Raw genomic sequence first — 17,158 nt, 5'->3', positions numbered from 1 at the left:
CTGGGGTTCATCTTTGGTTTCTCGTTTTTAGATATTTGTTTTAATATCACTTAATGCCATAACAAACCATTTGTGGAATCTTTGTTTCTTGACCAGAAACCAAGACCTGGGCCTTTGGAGTGGGAGAACTGACTCCAAGACCCTAGGCTACCAGAGAACTAACCCTAGTGGGTATCAAGTAGTGAGAACTCACATAAAGGAAACCAATGGAATACAAGACCCAGCATCACCCAACCACCAATAGCACCCTGTGCAGGACACCTCATCTAAACAACAAAGAAAACAAAAATACAAGCCAAATCATCAGCAGGCAGAATTACCACTCACTCAGCCTGGCCCATCAGAGGAAAAACAAACAAACAAAAACTCAGCAGAAATCTCACACTATACGAAGCTTACACAAACCACTGGAACAATCTTAGGAGGGCAGAAATGAAAAGGAAGAAAGAATTCAACCTTGAAGTCTGGGGAAAGGAGACCTAAAACACAGTAAATTTAAAAAAAATAGTGAAAAGGCAGAGAAATACTACACAAATGAAGGAACAAACTAGAGACAAAGAAGTCCAAATAAATGAAGAGGAAATAGGCAAACTACCTGGAAAATAATTCAGAATAATGATAATTAAGATGATCTAAAATCTTGAAAGCAAAATTGAGGAAATGCAAGAATCAGTTAACAAAAACACAGATGAATTAAAGGATAAACATGAAGAGACAAACAACACAATTACTGAAATTAAAAATACTCTAGAAGGAATCAATAGCAGAATATCTGAAGCAGAAGAACAAATTAGTGAGCTAGAAGATAAAATGGTGGAAATAACTTATGAAGAGCAGAATAAAGTAAAAAGAGTGAAAACTGAGGATAGTCTCAGAGACCTTTGGGACAATATCAAATGCACCAATATTCGAATTACAGGGGTCCCAGAAGAAGAAGAGAAAAAGGGTATGAGAAAATTTTTCAAGAGATTATACTTGAAAATTTCCCCAACATGGAAAAGGAAATAGTCAATCAAGTCCAAGAGGCACAAAGAGTCCCACACAGAATAAACCCAAGGAGAAACACACCAAGACACATACTAAAAACTAACCAAGACTTAACAGAAAGAAAGAATATTAAAAGCAGCAAGGGAGAAGCAAGAAGTAACATACAAGGGAAACCCATATGCTTAACAGCTGATCTTTCAGCAGAAACTGCAGGCCAGAAGGGAATGGCAAGATATATTTAAAGTACTGAAAGGGAAAAATCTACAACCAAGATTACTGTACCCAGCAAGGATCTCATTCAAAATTGATGGAGAATTAAAAAGCTTTTCAGACAAGCAAAAGTTAAGATAATTCAGTAACACCAAACCAGTTTTAGAACAAATGTTAAAGGAAATTATATAGTCAAGAAATAGAAGAGAAGAAAAAAATCTACAAAATCAACCCCAAACAACTGAGAAAATGGAAATAGAAACATATATATCAATAATTACTTTAAATGTAAATGGGTTAAATGCTCCAACCAAAAGACACAGACTGGCTGAATGGATATGAAAACAAGACCCATATATATGCTATCTACAAGAAACCCACTTCAGACCTAAAGACTCATATGGACTGAAAGTGAGAGGATGGAAAAATATATTCCTTGCAAATGGGAAGCAAAAGAGAGCTGGAGTAGCAATACTCATATCAGACAAAATAGACCTTAAAATAAAGAATATAACAAGAGATAAGGAAGGACACTACATAATGATCAAGGGATCAATATAATAGGAAGATATAACAATTGTAAATATCTATGCACCCAACATAGGTACACTTCAATACATAAGACAAATACTAACAGACATAAAAGGAGAAACTGACAGTAACACAATAATAGTAGGAGACTTTAACACCCCACTCACATCAATGGACAGATCAGCAAAACAGAAAATTAATAAGGAAACACAAGTCTTAAATGATACATTAGATGAGATGGATCTCATTGATATCTTCAGGACATTCCATCCAAATGCAGAAGAATACACCTTCCTCTCAAGTACACATGGAACATTATCTAGGATAGACCACATCTTGGGTCACAAATAAAACCTCAGTAAATTTAAGAAAATTGAAATTGTATCAAGTATCTTCTCTAACCACAATACTATGAGACTAGATATCAATTACAAGAAAAAACTGTCAGAAACACAAACAAATGGAGATCAAACAACATGTTTCTACATAACCAAAGGTTACTGAAGAAATCAGGAGGGAAATAAAAAAATTTCTAGAAACAAATGACAATGAAAACATGACAACACAAAACCAATGGGAGGCAGCAAAAGCAGTTCTAAGAGGGAAGTTTACAGCAATACAATCCTACCTCAAGAAACAAGAAAAACATTAAATAGCAACACCAATTCAGCAACACATCAAAAAGCTCATACACCATGATCAAGCTGGGTTTATTTCAGGGGTGCAAGGATTCTTCAATATATGCAAATCAATCAATGTGATACAGCATATTAACAAATTGAAAGATAAAAACCATATGATCATCTCAATAGATGCAGAAAAAGCCTTTGACAAAACTCGGCACCCATTATGATTAAAACTCTTCAAAAAATGGGCATAGAACTACCTCAACATAGTAAAGGCCATATATGATAAGCCTACAGCAAACATTATTCTCAAAGATGAAAAACTGAAAGCATTCCCTCTGAGATCAGAAACAAGACAAGGGTGTCCACTTTCACCACTATTATTCACCATAGTTCTGGAAGTGCTAACTACTGCAATCAGAGAATAAAAAGAAATAAAAATAATCCAGATCAGAAAAGAAGAAGTAAAGCTCTCACTGTTTGCAGATGGCATGATACTGTACATAGAAAGCCCTGAAGATAGTAACAGAAAATTACTAGAGCTAAAAATAGAGGAAAACAACAGAATGGGAAAGACTAGAGAACTCTTCAAGAAAATTAGAGATACCAAGGGAACACTTCATGCAAAGATGGGCTCGATAAAGGACAGAAATGGTATGGACCTAACGGAAGCAGAAGATATTAAGAAGAGGTGGCAAGAATACATGGAAGAACTGTACAAAAAGGATCTTCACGACCCAGATAATCATGATGGTGTGATCACTCATCTACAGCCAGACATCCTGGAATGTGAAGTCAAGTGGGCCTTAGAAAGCATCACTACAAACAAAGCTGGTGGAAGTGATGTAATTCCAGTAGAGCAATTTCAAATCCTGAAAGATGATGCTGTGAAAGTGCTACACTCAATATGCCAGCAAGTTTGGAAAACTCAGCAGTGGCCACAGGACTGGAAAAGGTCAGTTTTCATTCCAATCCCAAAGAAAGGCAATGCCAAAGAATGCTCAAACTACCGCACAATTGCACTCATCTGACATGCTAGTAAAGTAATGCTCAAAATTCTCCAAGCCAGGCTTCAGCAATATGTGAACTGTGAACTTCCTGATGTTCAAGCTGGTTTTAGAAAAGGCAGAGATACCAGAGATCAAATTGCCAACATCCGGTGGATCATCGAAAAAGCAAGAGAGTTCCAGGAAAACATCTATTTCTGCTTTATTGACTATGCCAAAGCCTTTGACTGTGTGGATCACAAGAAACTATGAAAAATTCTGAAAGAGATGTGAATACCAGACCACCTGACCTGCCTCTTGAAAAATTTGTATGCAGGTCAGGAAGCAACAGTTAGAACTGAACATGGAACAACAGACTGGTTCCAAATAGGAAAAGGAGTACGTCAAGGCTGTATATTGTCATCCTGCTTATTTAACTTCTATGCAGAGTACATCATGAGAAATGCTGGACTGGAAGAAACACAAGCTGGAATCAAGATTGCCGGGAGAAATATCAATAACCTCAGATATGCAGATGACACCACCTTTATGGCAGAAAGTGAAGAGGAACTCAAAAGCCTCTTGATGAAACTGAAAGAGGAGAGTGGAAAAGTTGGCTTAAACCTCAACATTCAGAAAACGAAGATCATGGCATCCGGTCCCATCACTTCCTGGGAAATAGACAGGGAAACAGTGGAAACAGTGTCAGACTTAATTTTTGGGGGCTCCAAAATCACTGCAGATGGTGACTGCAGCCATGAAATGAAAAGACGCTTACTCCTTGGAAGAAAAGTTATGACCAACCTAGATAGCATATTCAAAAGCAGAGACATTACTTTGCCGACTAAGGTCCATCTAGTCAAGGCTGTGGTTTTTCCAGTGGTCATGTATGGATGTGAGAGTTGGACTGTGAAGAAGGCTGAGTGCCAAAGAATTGATGCTTTTGAACTGTGGTGTTGGAGAAGACTCTTGAGAGTCCCTTGGACTGCAAGGAGATCCAACCAGTCCATTCTGAAGGAGATCAGCCCTGGGATTACTTTAGAAGAAATGATGCTAAAGTTGAAACTCCAGTACTTTGGCCACCTCATGTGAAGAGTTGACTCATTGGAAAAGACTCTGATGCTGGGAGGGATTGGGGGCAGGAGGAGAAGGGGACGACTGAGGATGAGATGGCTGGATGGCATCACGGACTCAATGGGCGTGAGTCTGAGTGAACTCTGGGAGTTGGTGATGGACAGGGAGGCCTGGCATGCTGTGATTCATGGGGTCGCAAAGAGTCGGACACGACTGAGCGACTGAACTGAACTGAACTGAATCAGTAAATTTAGCAAAGTTGCAGGATACAGAATCAATACCCAGAAATCACTTCCATTTCTATATACTAACAATGAAAAATCAGAAAGAGAATTTAGGGAATCAATCCTATTCATCATTGCAACAAAAAGAATTAAATATCTAGGAATAAACTTATCTAAGGAGACAAAAGAATTGTATACTGAATATTATAAGACACTGATGAAAGAAATCGAAGATGACATAAACAGATGGAGAGATATTCCATGTTCCTGGGTAGGAAGAATCAATGTTTTGAAAATGACTATACTACCAAATGCAATCTACAGAGTCAATGCGATCCCCATATCAAATGACCAATGGTATTTTTCACAGAACTAGAACAAAAAATTTCACAATTCATATGGAAACACAAAAGACCCTAAATAGCCAAAGCAGTCTTGAGAAAGAAGAATGGAGCTGGAGGTATCAACCTTCCTGACTTCAGATTATACTACAAAGCTACAGTCATCAAGACAGTATGGTACTGGCACAAAAACAGAAATATAAACCAATGGAACAAGATAGAAAGCCCAGAAATAAACCCATGCACCTATGGGTACCTTATTTTTTACAAAGGAGGCAAGAATATACAATGGGGCAAAGACAGCCTCTTCAATAAATGGTGCTGGGAAAACTGGTCAGCTATGTGCAAAAGAATGAAATTAGAACACTTCCTAACACTATACACAAAGATAAACTCAAAATGGATTAAAGATCTAAATGTAAGACCAGAAATTATAAAACTCTTAGAGGAAAACATAGGCAGAACACCTGAAGACATAAATCAAAGTAAGATCCTCTATGACCCACCTCCTAGAGTTATGGAAATAAAAACAAAAGTAAACAAGTGGAACCTGATTAAACTTAAAAGCTTTTGCACAGCAAAGGAAACTATAAGCAAGGTGAAAAGACAACCCTCAGAATGGAGAAAATAATAGCAAATGAAACAACTGACAAAGGATTAATTTCTGAAATACACAAGCAGCTCATACAACTCAATACCAGGAAAATAAACAACCCAATCAAAAAGTGGGAAAGAGACCTAAACAGACATTTCTCCAAAGAAGACATACAGATGGCTAACAAACACATGAAAAGATCCTCAACATTGCTCATTATTAGAGAAATGCAAATCAACACTACAATGAGATATCACCTCACATCAGTCAGAATGGCCATCATCAAAAAGTCTACAAACAATAAATGCTGGAGAGGGTGTGGAGAAAAGGGAACACTCTCGCACTGTTGGTGGGAATGCAAATTGATAACAGCCACTATGGAAGACAGTATCAGTTCAGTTCAGTTCAGTTCAGCTGCTCAGTGGTGTCCGACTCTTTGAGACACCATGAATCGCAGCATGCCAGGCCTCCCTGTCCATCACCAACTCCCAGAGTTCACTCAGACTCACGTCCATCGAGTCCGTGATGCCATCCAGCCATCTCATCCTCTGTCATCCCCTTCTCCTCCTGCCCCCAATCCCTCCCAGCATCAGAGTCTTTTCCAATGAGTCAACTCTTCACATGAGGTGGCCAAAGTACTGGAGTTTCAGCTTTAGCATCATTCCTTCCAAAGAAATCCCAGGGCTGATCTCCTTCAGAATGGACTGGTTGGATCTCCTTGCAGTCCAAGGGACTCTCAAGAGTCTTCTCCAACACCACAGTTCAAAAGCATCAATTCTTTGGCACTCAGCCTTCTTCACAGTCCAACTCTCACATCCATACATGACCACTGGAAAAACCACAGCCTTGACTAGATGGACCTTAGTCGGCAAAGTAATGTCTCTGCTTTTGAATATGCTATCTAGGTTGGTCATAACTTTTCTTCCAAGGAGTAAGCGTCTTTTCATTTCATGGCTGCAGTCACCATCTGCAGTGATTTTGGAGCCCCCAAAAATTAAGTCTGACACTGTTTCCACTGTTTCCCTGTCTATTTCCCAGGAAGTGATGGGACCGGATGCCATGATCTTCGTTTTCTGAATGTTGAGGTTTAAGCCAACTTTTCCACTCTCCTCTTTCAGTTTCATCAAGAGGCTTTTGAGTTCCTCTTCACTTTCTGCCATAAGGGTGGTTTCATTTGCATATCTGAGGTTACTGATATTTCTCCTGGCAATCTTGATTCCAGCTTGTGTTTCTTCCAGTCCAGCATTTCTCATGATGTACTCTGCATAGAAGTTAAATAAGCAGGATGACAATATACAGCCTTGACGTACTCCTTTTCCTATTTGGAACCAGTCTGTTGTTCCATGTTCAGTTCTAACTGTTGCTTCCTGACCTGCATATAGATTTCTCAAGAAGCAGGTCAGGTGGTCTGGTATAGAGATTCCTTAAAAAAACTAAGGATAAAATCACCATATGACCCAGCAATCTGACTCCTAGACATATACTCTGAGGAAACCAGGGTTGAAAAAGACACATGTATCTCATTGTTTATTGTAGCACTATTTACAATAGCTAGAACATGGAAGCAACCCAGATGTCCATCGACAGATGAATGGGTAAAGAAGTTGTGGTACATACACACAATGGACTATTACTCAGCCATAAAAGGGAATGCATTTGAGTCAGTTCTGATAAAGTGGATAAACCTAGAACCTATTATAAAGAGTGAAGTGAATCAGAAAGAGAAAGATAAATATCGTATTCTAACACATATATACAGAATCTAGAAAAACTGTACTGAATAATTTATCTACAGGGCAGCAATAGACAAACAGACATAGAGAATAGAGTTATGGACATGGGGCGAGGGAAGGACAGGGTGAGATGTATGGAAAGTGTACTGTGGAAACTTAATTACCATATGTAAAATAAATAGCCAATGAGAATTTGCTGTATGGCTCAGGAAACTCAAACAGGGGTTCTTTATCAACCTAGAGGGGTGGGATGGGGAGGGAGACGGGAGGTTCAAAAGGGAGGGGATATACATATACCTATGGCTGATTCATGTTGAGGTTTGACAGAAAACTACAAAATTCTGTAAAGCAATTATCCTTCAATAAAAAAGTAAAACCTCAACATTCAAAAAAGCAAGATCATGGCATCTGATGCAATCACTTCATGGCAAGTAGATGGTGGAAAAATGGAAACAATGACAGATTTTATTTTCTTGGGCTCCAAAATCACTGCAAATGGTGACTGCAGTCATGAAATTAAAAGACACTTGCTCCTTGGAAGAAAAGCTATGACAAACCTAGACAGCATATTAAAAATCAGAGACATCACTTTGCTGAAAAAGGTTTGTAGAGTCAAAGCTATGGTTTTTCCAGGAATCATTTACAGATGTTAGAGGTGGACTATAAAGGAGGCTGAACACTAAAGAACTGACACTTTCTAACTGTGCTGCTGGAGAAGGCTCTTGAGAGTCCCTTGGATAGCAAGGATATCAAGCCAGTCAATCCTAAAGGAAATCAACCCTGAATATTCATTGCAAGAACTGATGCTGAAGTTCCAGTACTTTGGCCACCTGATGTGAAGGGCCATTTCAATGGAAAAGACCCTGATCCTTGAAAAGATTGACGGCAGGAGGAGAAGGGAGTGACATAGAATGAGACGGTTGGATGGCATCACTGACTCAATTTTAGGAGTTTGGGCAAACTCTGGAAGATAGTGAAGGACAGTGAAACCTGGCATATTGTATTCCCTTGGGTCACACAGAGTCAGACACGACTGAGCAACAACAATAAAGTTAGAGGATACAAAATTACATATATAATATGGTCCCAATTATATGAACATTACATGTACACACATAAAAGTAACAGAAAAGAAATGCAAAAGTGGAAGTTATCTCTGTGAAGAGGGTCCCATGTAGTTTTTAAAGTTCATATTGTATGTTTTTCCTAATTTTCTGTCATAAATATTATTTCCATAATAAAAAGTGTATCATAAGATGCTAAATATTCCTTTGTAAATTAAGAATTTATAATATAAAACTACTGTAGTTATTGATGCCCTTTATAGATCTTAGTGCATTAAGTTTAGAAACCTAAAACAGTCCTTTGCCATGGAACAGCTGTATCAGTTTTAGACATTCGTATGAAATGTTTACCAGATATGCTTAATTACTCTGCAAAGAAATAATGACTAGAAAATTTATTAAATACATGTTAGCCTATTCTTATTACAGAGTTAACTCAATTAAACCCTAACTCCTATTACTATAGGAACCTTAATATTTAGAGATTAACTTCATATAAAATGGTCTTACTCCTGAAAACTAAAATGTCAGAGGTAACATTTTTGTTAGTGAAGCTTTCATGTGTATTTGCCTAGGGAAAAATATGCACATTGCCCCAGGAATACAGTTAGTATTTGCTTAATTAAATCTTCCCTTATGAACTGACCTAATTGTGGAAGATGAATTCATTCTCCCAGCCCTGACATCCTACCCTATGGACATCCAGCCGTGTTGTAGATTACATGGGCTAAAAGGGAATGGCACCTTTCTAGACATGAGTGCAAATGAATCCTTGCTGCCTAGGGTCATGTCCTCTACACCAAATCTAGCTGGAGACAGTATGCAAGGAAAGGAAAGGATAATGAAAGAGGAATTCAGGGAATAATCAAAGAGATGTACACAACTGATTCTTGAACAATACAGGTTTGAACTGCACAGGTCCACTTATACACAAATTTTTTCAGTAGTAAATACTACAGTATTACATAATCTATGGTTCATTGAATCCTCAGATGTAGAACTGTGGACACAAAGGGCCAACTGTAAGTTATACTCCAATTTTTGGCTATACGGAGGGTTGTTGTTATTCAGTCGCTAAGTCATGTCCAGGTCTTTCTGACCCCATGGACTGCAGCACATAAACCTTCTGTGTCCTCTGTCTCCCAGAGTTTGCTCAAAATCAGTCAGTCAATGATGCCATCCAACCATTGCAGCCTCTGCCATCCCCTTTTCCTTCTGCCTTTAATCTTTCCCAGCATCAGCATCTTTTCCAATGAGCCAGTTCTTTACATCAGGTGGCCAAAGTATTGGAGTCCTTCCAATGAATATTCAGAACTGATTCCTTTAGGATTAACTGGTTTGATATCCTTGCTGTCCAAGGAACTCTCAAGAGTCTTCTCCAGCACCACAGTTTGAAAGGATCAACTCTTTGGCGCTCAGCCTTCTTTACGGTCCAGCTCTCACATCCGTACATGACTACTGGAAAATCCATAGCTTTGAAAATAGAGACTAGTCGGCAAAGTGATATCTCTAGTTTTTAATAGGGAGGTTGAGAACCCCTAAACCCTGCACTATGTAAGGGTCAACTGTGTGTATTAAGACATATAGACACACATTTTATATACACATATATGAATACACACATATCTACATAGATAACAATTTTACTCATGACTATGGTGACCGTATTATTTCAAATAAAAACAATGTCTAAATAATTACACTTGTCAGACTGGACAATCTATGGTTTGAAATGTCATCAAATATCAGGTATTTGTGGCCCTGTACCTATGATGAGACTGACAATACAAATCACTTGAAGGAAAATGGTATAGAATCGAAATTAACTTAGTTTCCCTATGTGTGTGTATATGTTGGAATTAATAAGGTATTTAGTGAGAAAACCCCTAAGGTTTTAAATTCGTTTAAGGCAGAGTCAGATTTTTTCCCCCAGGTCTCTGTGACTCACTAAGAGTTTGGGTTCTATTAGAGAACAAGGATGTTCATGCTGAGAGTTTCTGTTAATCTATTAAGAAGCTTTGTGGCAATTCTATTTAATACTAGGAATAAAACAAGATGTTTACCAAACTAGAAGTCCACTCCAATAGTTCTCCTGGTGTTTAACGGGAACAGTGTGTCTTTAGGCTCTTGAGAAGGTCAAACCAATTTCATTCTTAGTGGCAGTGATAAGAGTTGAAAAAACAAACAGCCCAACAGATCAAACATTTGTAGAGTATTAAGAAGATACTGTTGTTTGGCACTTACTGGTTGCCCTTACTTCCCGGGTGAATGGGTAATTCTTGAAATCGCTTCAAATCCATTTGAACCAAATATTTAGCTTATCTGAAAGATTCCAAACAGCTAATTTAAATGCACTCTCCCCTTTTATCTCTCCGTCCTCCTCTTTCTTCCACCATTGTGCTGGAAAATGATGGAATCAAACACTTAAAGACAAAGCCATAAGGTTCCCAGGCTGGGCACCGTGGTCTTTTGATGACACTAGTTCCTATTTGCCTGGTGGCCCATCTCAGCTGAGCTCCCTATGTGGAACACGTCATTATGTGCTTGCACTTTTGGTTTTCAACCAGCATAAAGGGTAGAACCACATACAAAACTCCTGTTAGTTTTTATTGTATAAAAGCAACACTTCAAAAAAAGTTGTATTATATAGCTTGTAGGTCAGAGCTGTCAATAAATACCAGACTATAGAACTGTTTTCTGTTCTGTTCCAATTCTTTGACAACTATTAGTAAAGCTGTGGATGGGCTTTCAACAGGGTCGGAATAGGTGCAGTTCTGCAAAAGCATCAAAGCATAGCGGGAAAGAAAGCAATAATGCAATGAGAGAACATGGGCTCTGATCTTTACTAGCTGGACAAATGATTTAATCTAAGGTTAAGCTGTCACAGATCTAAAAGCTAATGTTCAGTTGCTATAAGATATTATGGAAGGGGGCTTCAATGGGCAACTAAGCCCATGCACCACAACTACTGAGCCTGTGCTCTTGAGCCCAGGAGCCACAACTATTGAGCCTATGCGCTGTAACTGCTGAAGCTTGTGCATCATAGAACCTGTGCTCTGCAATAAGAAGAGTCACTGTAATGAGAAGCTCATGCACCACAAGGAAGAGTAGCCCCTGCTCGCCCCAATTAGAGAAAGCCCGCGCAGCAATGAAGATCCAGAACGCCCCCAAATAAATAAATAAATTTATAAAAGAAAATCTCCTAGAGGTGGAAGAATTCTGTCAAACCATCTAACCTCCCAAACAGAAGCCTTACATTAGCTCTTCTGTGAAACCATTCCTTTACTTTCTATCTTATTCATCATAACTTACTTATTCCTCCAGACTCCCACAAAGTACCAACACACACAGCTGTAGCCTAGTGAAAACAATGGTTGTAACAGCTAGCATCAATGTCTACTGTTACAATAAAATCTGCCACACCATAAATTCTTTGTGTTGATGATTTTGGAGGATATAGAAGGAAATTAACTAAGTTCACTGCCTGGTCTAACCAATCTCCTGGTTGGGTTTTTGAGGAACTAACTTGGAGATGTAGATACCTGTGCACGTGACTTACGAACTGCTCTCAGGAGGAACCTGTGAGGGAGAAGGGCAAAAGGGAGTAGGGGAAGGAGGAAAGGGAAGAGAAGGGAGGCTAGGAAGGGTGTGACTTATAGTGACAGGCCAGTCTCAGCATGATCCCATGGGCAGCTCTGAAGCAGAAGTTGCATTGCAACCTATCTGCAGGGCAGGAATAGAGACACAGACCTAGAGAATGGACTTGTGAAAACGGGAATTGACATATATACACTAGCATGTGTAAAACAGAATGTTAGTGGGAACCTGTTGTATAGCACAGGGAGCTTAGCTCAGTACTCTGTGATGACCTCGATGAGTGAGGTAGCGGGGGTCGGGGGTTGCGGTGGAAGGAAGGCTCAAGGTGGGGGGATACATGTATACATACAACTGATTCACATTGATGTACAATAGAAGTTAACACAGCATTGTAAAGCAATAATCATCCAATAAAAATCTGGGGAAATAAGTAGTTGTATTGCAGAGTCTGGAAGCAAGGGGTTTCTATACCCATGAGCCATTGGCTTGGGGCAACCCAGTGGGGAGAAAAACACAAGTTTATCTGGTACATGTGGTTCTTTACACCTATGGGCTACTCCAGCCACCCAAAGGTAGTCCTCCAAAGAAGGTGGAAGGTGCCAGTCTTTAGAAGTAAAGCATGTGGAAACTGGGAGATGAGAGCACAAATCCAGCAAAGGGGCTGAAAAGGATTGGAGTGATGGTGTTCACAACAACTCATAAGATCAAGGGCAACGCAAACCAACAATAAGCCCTAATGATTTTAGCCAGCCACTATTAAGTGCTTACTGTAAGTCAGTCTTGTTCTAGGCTCTTGGTAATATTACCTTATTTAATCCTTACAACAAGCTCATGAGGTAGCTACTGTTATTGTTTCTGTTCTGTCAAGTGAGGAACTTAGATCTATACAGGCGATTAGTCTAAAGTGATGATAAGACTTCATGGTGTAACTAAGATTTGAATTTGCAAACGGAAATGGGTGATTTGACAGCAATGTACTCTAAACACCACATTACCCACTTTGGAATGGCTTCTCAATACAGGAAGCTGTGAAGAGGGACAGAGCCTGAGTCATTTCGTCTGGGCTCCTATCTTGATAACTCACAATAAAATGAGACAGAGCATCTAACACAGTCAGTGCAGCAAAAAAAACTGCACTAAATACTAGACAGTGTTGTTATTAAGGAAGGGAATGACATTGCCTTTTTCAAAAAAATCTTTTTTCTATAATAACATCTCTTAGGTCTGTAAAAGTCTTTCTTCCTGTCTTCCCAATGTTTAAAGAGCCAGGGAATCAATGTTTATTCTTGATAGCTCTATTGTATATTACAGATTTGGCCAAATTTCCCTTACAGAGAATAAGGAAAGAAGGCAAGGGAAGGTAGAGAAAAAGAGGGAGTATACTTAGATCATTACTAAAAGTTACTGAGAATGACAGGAACAAATATTCTGAACAAAGTCCCGTTCACTATACTTCAGTCTTTCCTGGGATCTGATTATTAAATTGCTTTTTCCTGAGCGGAGTGATTTTTAATTCCCCAGCGAATGTTATCAATAACTCCTTAGTACCCTGTCTCCCATAAACAATAGAACTTTTTCAATGCCATTAGAAAATTTAGTCACTTTTCAAGACTGGACTATCAATGCCAAAAATATCACTTTGGAATTCTTTAAAATCATTATTAACTGGATTTCACTGCCACCTGAATTCTAGGCATAGAAAAAGTACAGCATATTTCATCGAAGCCTTTAAGATTAGCTGAATGCCTTAGAATAATGAAATTAAAAGCTCTGAGCTCTTCATTATGAAATAAGCATCAATCAAGAATATTTCAATGTCTTTCCAGTTCTAAACATCCTAGTTCCTTTAGGCACATTGAATATTTTTGCAACATGTAAGGGTAATCTTATGATGTGTTTTCTCAAGTAAAACAAACATAAGCTTCTGATTGCAGTTTTTGGAGATACTCAATACACAAAACTACACGTTACACAGTAGACAGTGACTGAGGAAGGAACTCTGCTTATTTCTGTTCTTCTACTCAGGGGTGAGACATAATAACCAAATACACTTAACAAGCAGGACAGGTCAGGCAGCAACCAATCATAATGAACGTAGTAACCAATCAGAATGATGCTTTGATCATTGGGAACCGATGATGTAACCAATCAGAATGGATGCTGGCTGAAACACAGATGAGGCCACACCTAGGGATTCAGCTAAATATCAACCCTGCCTACAACCCATGTGAAACTTAATTCTGTCCACATTACTCAACTTTCCTCACACAGAAACTTATTTCAAAAAATTCAAATGATTTCTGGGATACAATGGGAACTTCTCAGTTTCCAGACACTCTTCCTCTCACAGCTCTGGTTGATACAAATTTCCACTAAGATTGACCAAAGAAAGATATTATACAAGTAAATAATAGATAAAAATTACTGTGCACTGAAGTACCAGGTACTACATATTATCTTCCTTAATCTTTGCAACAGCCCTATAAGATGAGTGCTATACTTACCCCTGCTGTTTTGATGAAGAAACCAAGTCGAGTCCCTGATTCAAGGTCACACAACTAGTACATCCCAGGGCTGGTACTCAAACCTGGGCAGTCCTTCCACTTAACTACAAGTTATGATGTCACTGGCAAACGAACATCCTCATCAACACCATATTTACCACTCAATTCCAACCTTCTTTCTGGCTAAATGATAAGGTGCCAAAGATGTTTTCTAATATCTATGCTATTGTTTGGAATGCAGGAAGACACTGACCTACACTGGTCTCCAGTGTGGTTGGAGTTGCCCCAATTCTGGTCTAAATTGTTTCCAACAAACAGAAAGCAGTCAAGAAGGCAAACAAAAGAATATTACCTTATTCTCTTGTCCTCTACTTTTTTCAAATATTCATCTCTCTTTAGGACTCCCAGGATCATCTCCTTCTCATGATCTAATAAAAATGACAGGTTGATGAACTCAGAGTTCTTAGACATGGTATTTCAGCAGTAGTCCTGAGTGGCAGTGGTTGAATTTTCCAGGTAAATTGATACCCACAGTTCTTAAGGTCCCCGTGAATAACTCAAGAGTCACTCAGTTGCTTGATGAACAGAAGCTTTTATGGGGTCTCTGAAGATCTGTTGATGGTAGGTAAGGATTCTTCCAGGCAACACAGAAAACAAGCTCCACTGGGATTACATTTCAAGAAAGTCATTATTGTTTTAACTGAAAAGATCTCCAAAGCCTTTGCTTTGATATACAGTCCAATGGCAGCTGAGTTCCCCTAATGATGCTCAGCGTTACTGCAGGAAGCTACAGAGCAGAAAACAGATCTGCTGGGACGGAATCCAGAAAATACTGCAAAGGTGGAGGGAACAAAGGAAAGAAAAATTAATTAGGTGATTTTCCCCAAAGCACTTGTAAGTGTGTCTAGTATTTGAAACAGTGATATACCTAACTCAAACACCACTTTTCAATCTGTAAACATGTACTGATGAAATATCTATTGTACTTACTACAGCATCAAAGAGTTACTTATATTTAGTTGATTCCAAGTTCTCTATGTCAGTTCAGTTTCTTCCATTATAACGAGCATCCTCTACCAGCCAGATCCTGCTACCACCCTTACAGCTGACCCATGGGTGAACTGGGTCACTAGGACAGCCTGGACTGTCCACAACAGGACAGGTCCCTTAAGTGGTTCCACTCTGCCCTCCCCGCCTCCCTCCCCGAAACTAGAACCACAACATAAAAAAGCACTACTAACAAAACAAATATGAACCAGTGCTGCACGCATCAACCTAAATTTCTCTCACAAACATAATGTTGAATGAAAACACTTGCAGAAGAATTCATGCAGAATAATATTAACAGCTTATACATGAAGGAAATAATTTTCAAAGACATTACATCTAGTTTAAGGCCACATACATTCGTAGCATAAATACAAGGAAATTCATGGGAAATTCAGAGATGCAATCAGAGAACACAGTAACTTCAACTATTGGGTGACATTTTATTTTCAATATAGGTTTATATCTTATGACGTACATGGTTGTGAACTATATCAGATCTATAGTACATACTGCAAGACAGTTGTTTTAAGACTCCCATTTTGTCAGCTTAAGCTCACCAGGCCCTCTTCTTCATATTAATTCTTGAGCACATTCTTTCATTGGCTTGGTACCTCAGTTCTCTCTGTGCATCCCCTTAAGAATGATAGCTCTTAGCATGCCCTATTGTGTTTTGGGATTTGGCATCATCCCACGACAATGTTCTTCAGCCTCCCTCTAGGTCTCTGAACTACAATCTACATGCATGTGACTTGGTTTGGTTGATTCTAGCCAGATTTCCAAGTGCAACTAGATACTTACTCCTAGATTGCTTTGGGGTCTCCCAGTTACCATAAGTTCAGATTGACCTCAAATTCTCAGATCTGAAAGGACAGGCTCTAGTCCAGGGCCTCTTTAACTTTCCAAAGTCCCCATGTGTTTGTTCTCTGCATAATATAATGAAACCAGAACTTTGCTGAAATGACCTAGAACTGAACTGCTTCCCACAGAACAAGAGCGGTTCGGGGAAATTGACCAGATCTCAGTGAGTGTAGCAGACTCTTTAAATATACTGCAGGCCTTTAACCCATTTCCAAAGTCCTAAAGGCTGTAAGGCTCAGAGGATGCCAAGATTGACATGAAAAGGAAATAATAAAGTTAAGAGTAAACGGGGCTCATCAGAAAGGTTTGGGCTTTTTTTTTTTTTTAATACGATGGCACTAGTGGCAAAGACTTTGCCTGTCAATGCAGGAGACACAAGAGGTGTGGGTTTGATCCCTGGGTTGGGAAGATCCCCTGGAGAAGTAAAGAGCAACCCATTCCAGTATTCTTGCCTGGGAAATCTCATGGACAGAGGAACCTGGTGGGCTACAATCCATGGGGTCACAAAGACTCCAACACGACTAAGAAACTGAGGACATAGCTGATTTACAATATCGTGTTAGATTCAGGGATATAGCACAGTGATTGTGTGTGCGCGCGTGTGTGTGTATGTGTGTGTGTGTATTTCAGATTATTTTACCATATAGGTTATTACAACATATTGAGTAGAATTCCCTGTGCTATGCACTAGGTCCTTGTTAAGTTATCCACTTTATATATAGTAGTGTGTATATTAATCCCATCCTCCTAATCAATGCCTACCTACCCTTCTCCTTTG

At 39.1% G+C, this 17,158-nt stretch overlaps 1 protein-coding gene across 2 annotated transcripts in view; it reads right to left on the bottom strand.

Moving 5' to 3' along the window:
* Positions 1–15,304, bottom strand: part of SYTL5 (synaptotagmin like 5) — a 114,425-nt gene extending 99,121 nt beyond the window's left edge. For both annotated transcript variants that reach the window (XM_070289901.1, XM_070289902.1), the window contains exon 1: positions 14,825–15,304. In XM_070289901.1, the coding sequence (XP_070146002.1) occupies positions 14,825–14,943 (119 nt within the window). In that variant the 5' untranslated portion in view covers positions 14,944–15,304. The remainder of the gene's footprint in view (positions 1–14,824) is intronic.
* Between the last annotated feature and the right edge of the window lie 1,854 nt (positions 15,305–17,158).

The sequence above is a fragment of the Ovis canadensis genome, chromosome X (genome assembly GCF_042477335.2).
Source record: "Ovis canadensis isolate MfBH-ARS-UI-01 breed Bighorn chromosome X, ARS-UI_OviCan_v2, whole genome shotgun sequence".
NCBI lineage: Eukaryota > Metazoa > Chordata > Mammalia > Artiodactyla > Bovidae > Ovis > Ovis canadensis.
This window is presented reverse-complemented; position numbering and strand designations above follow the sequence as displayed.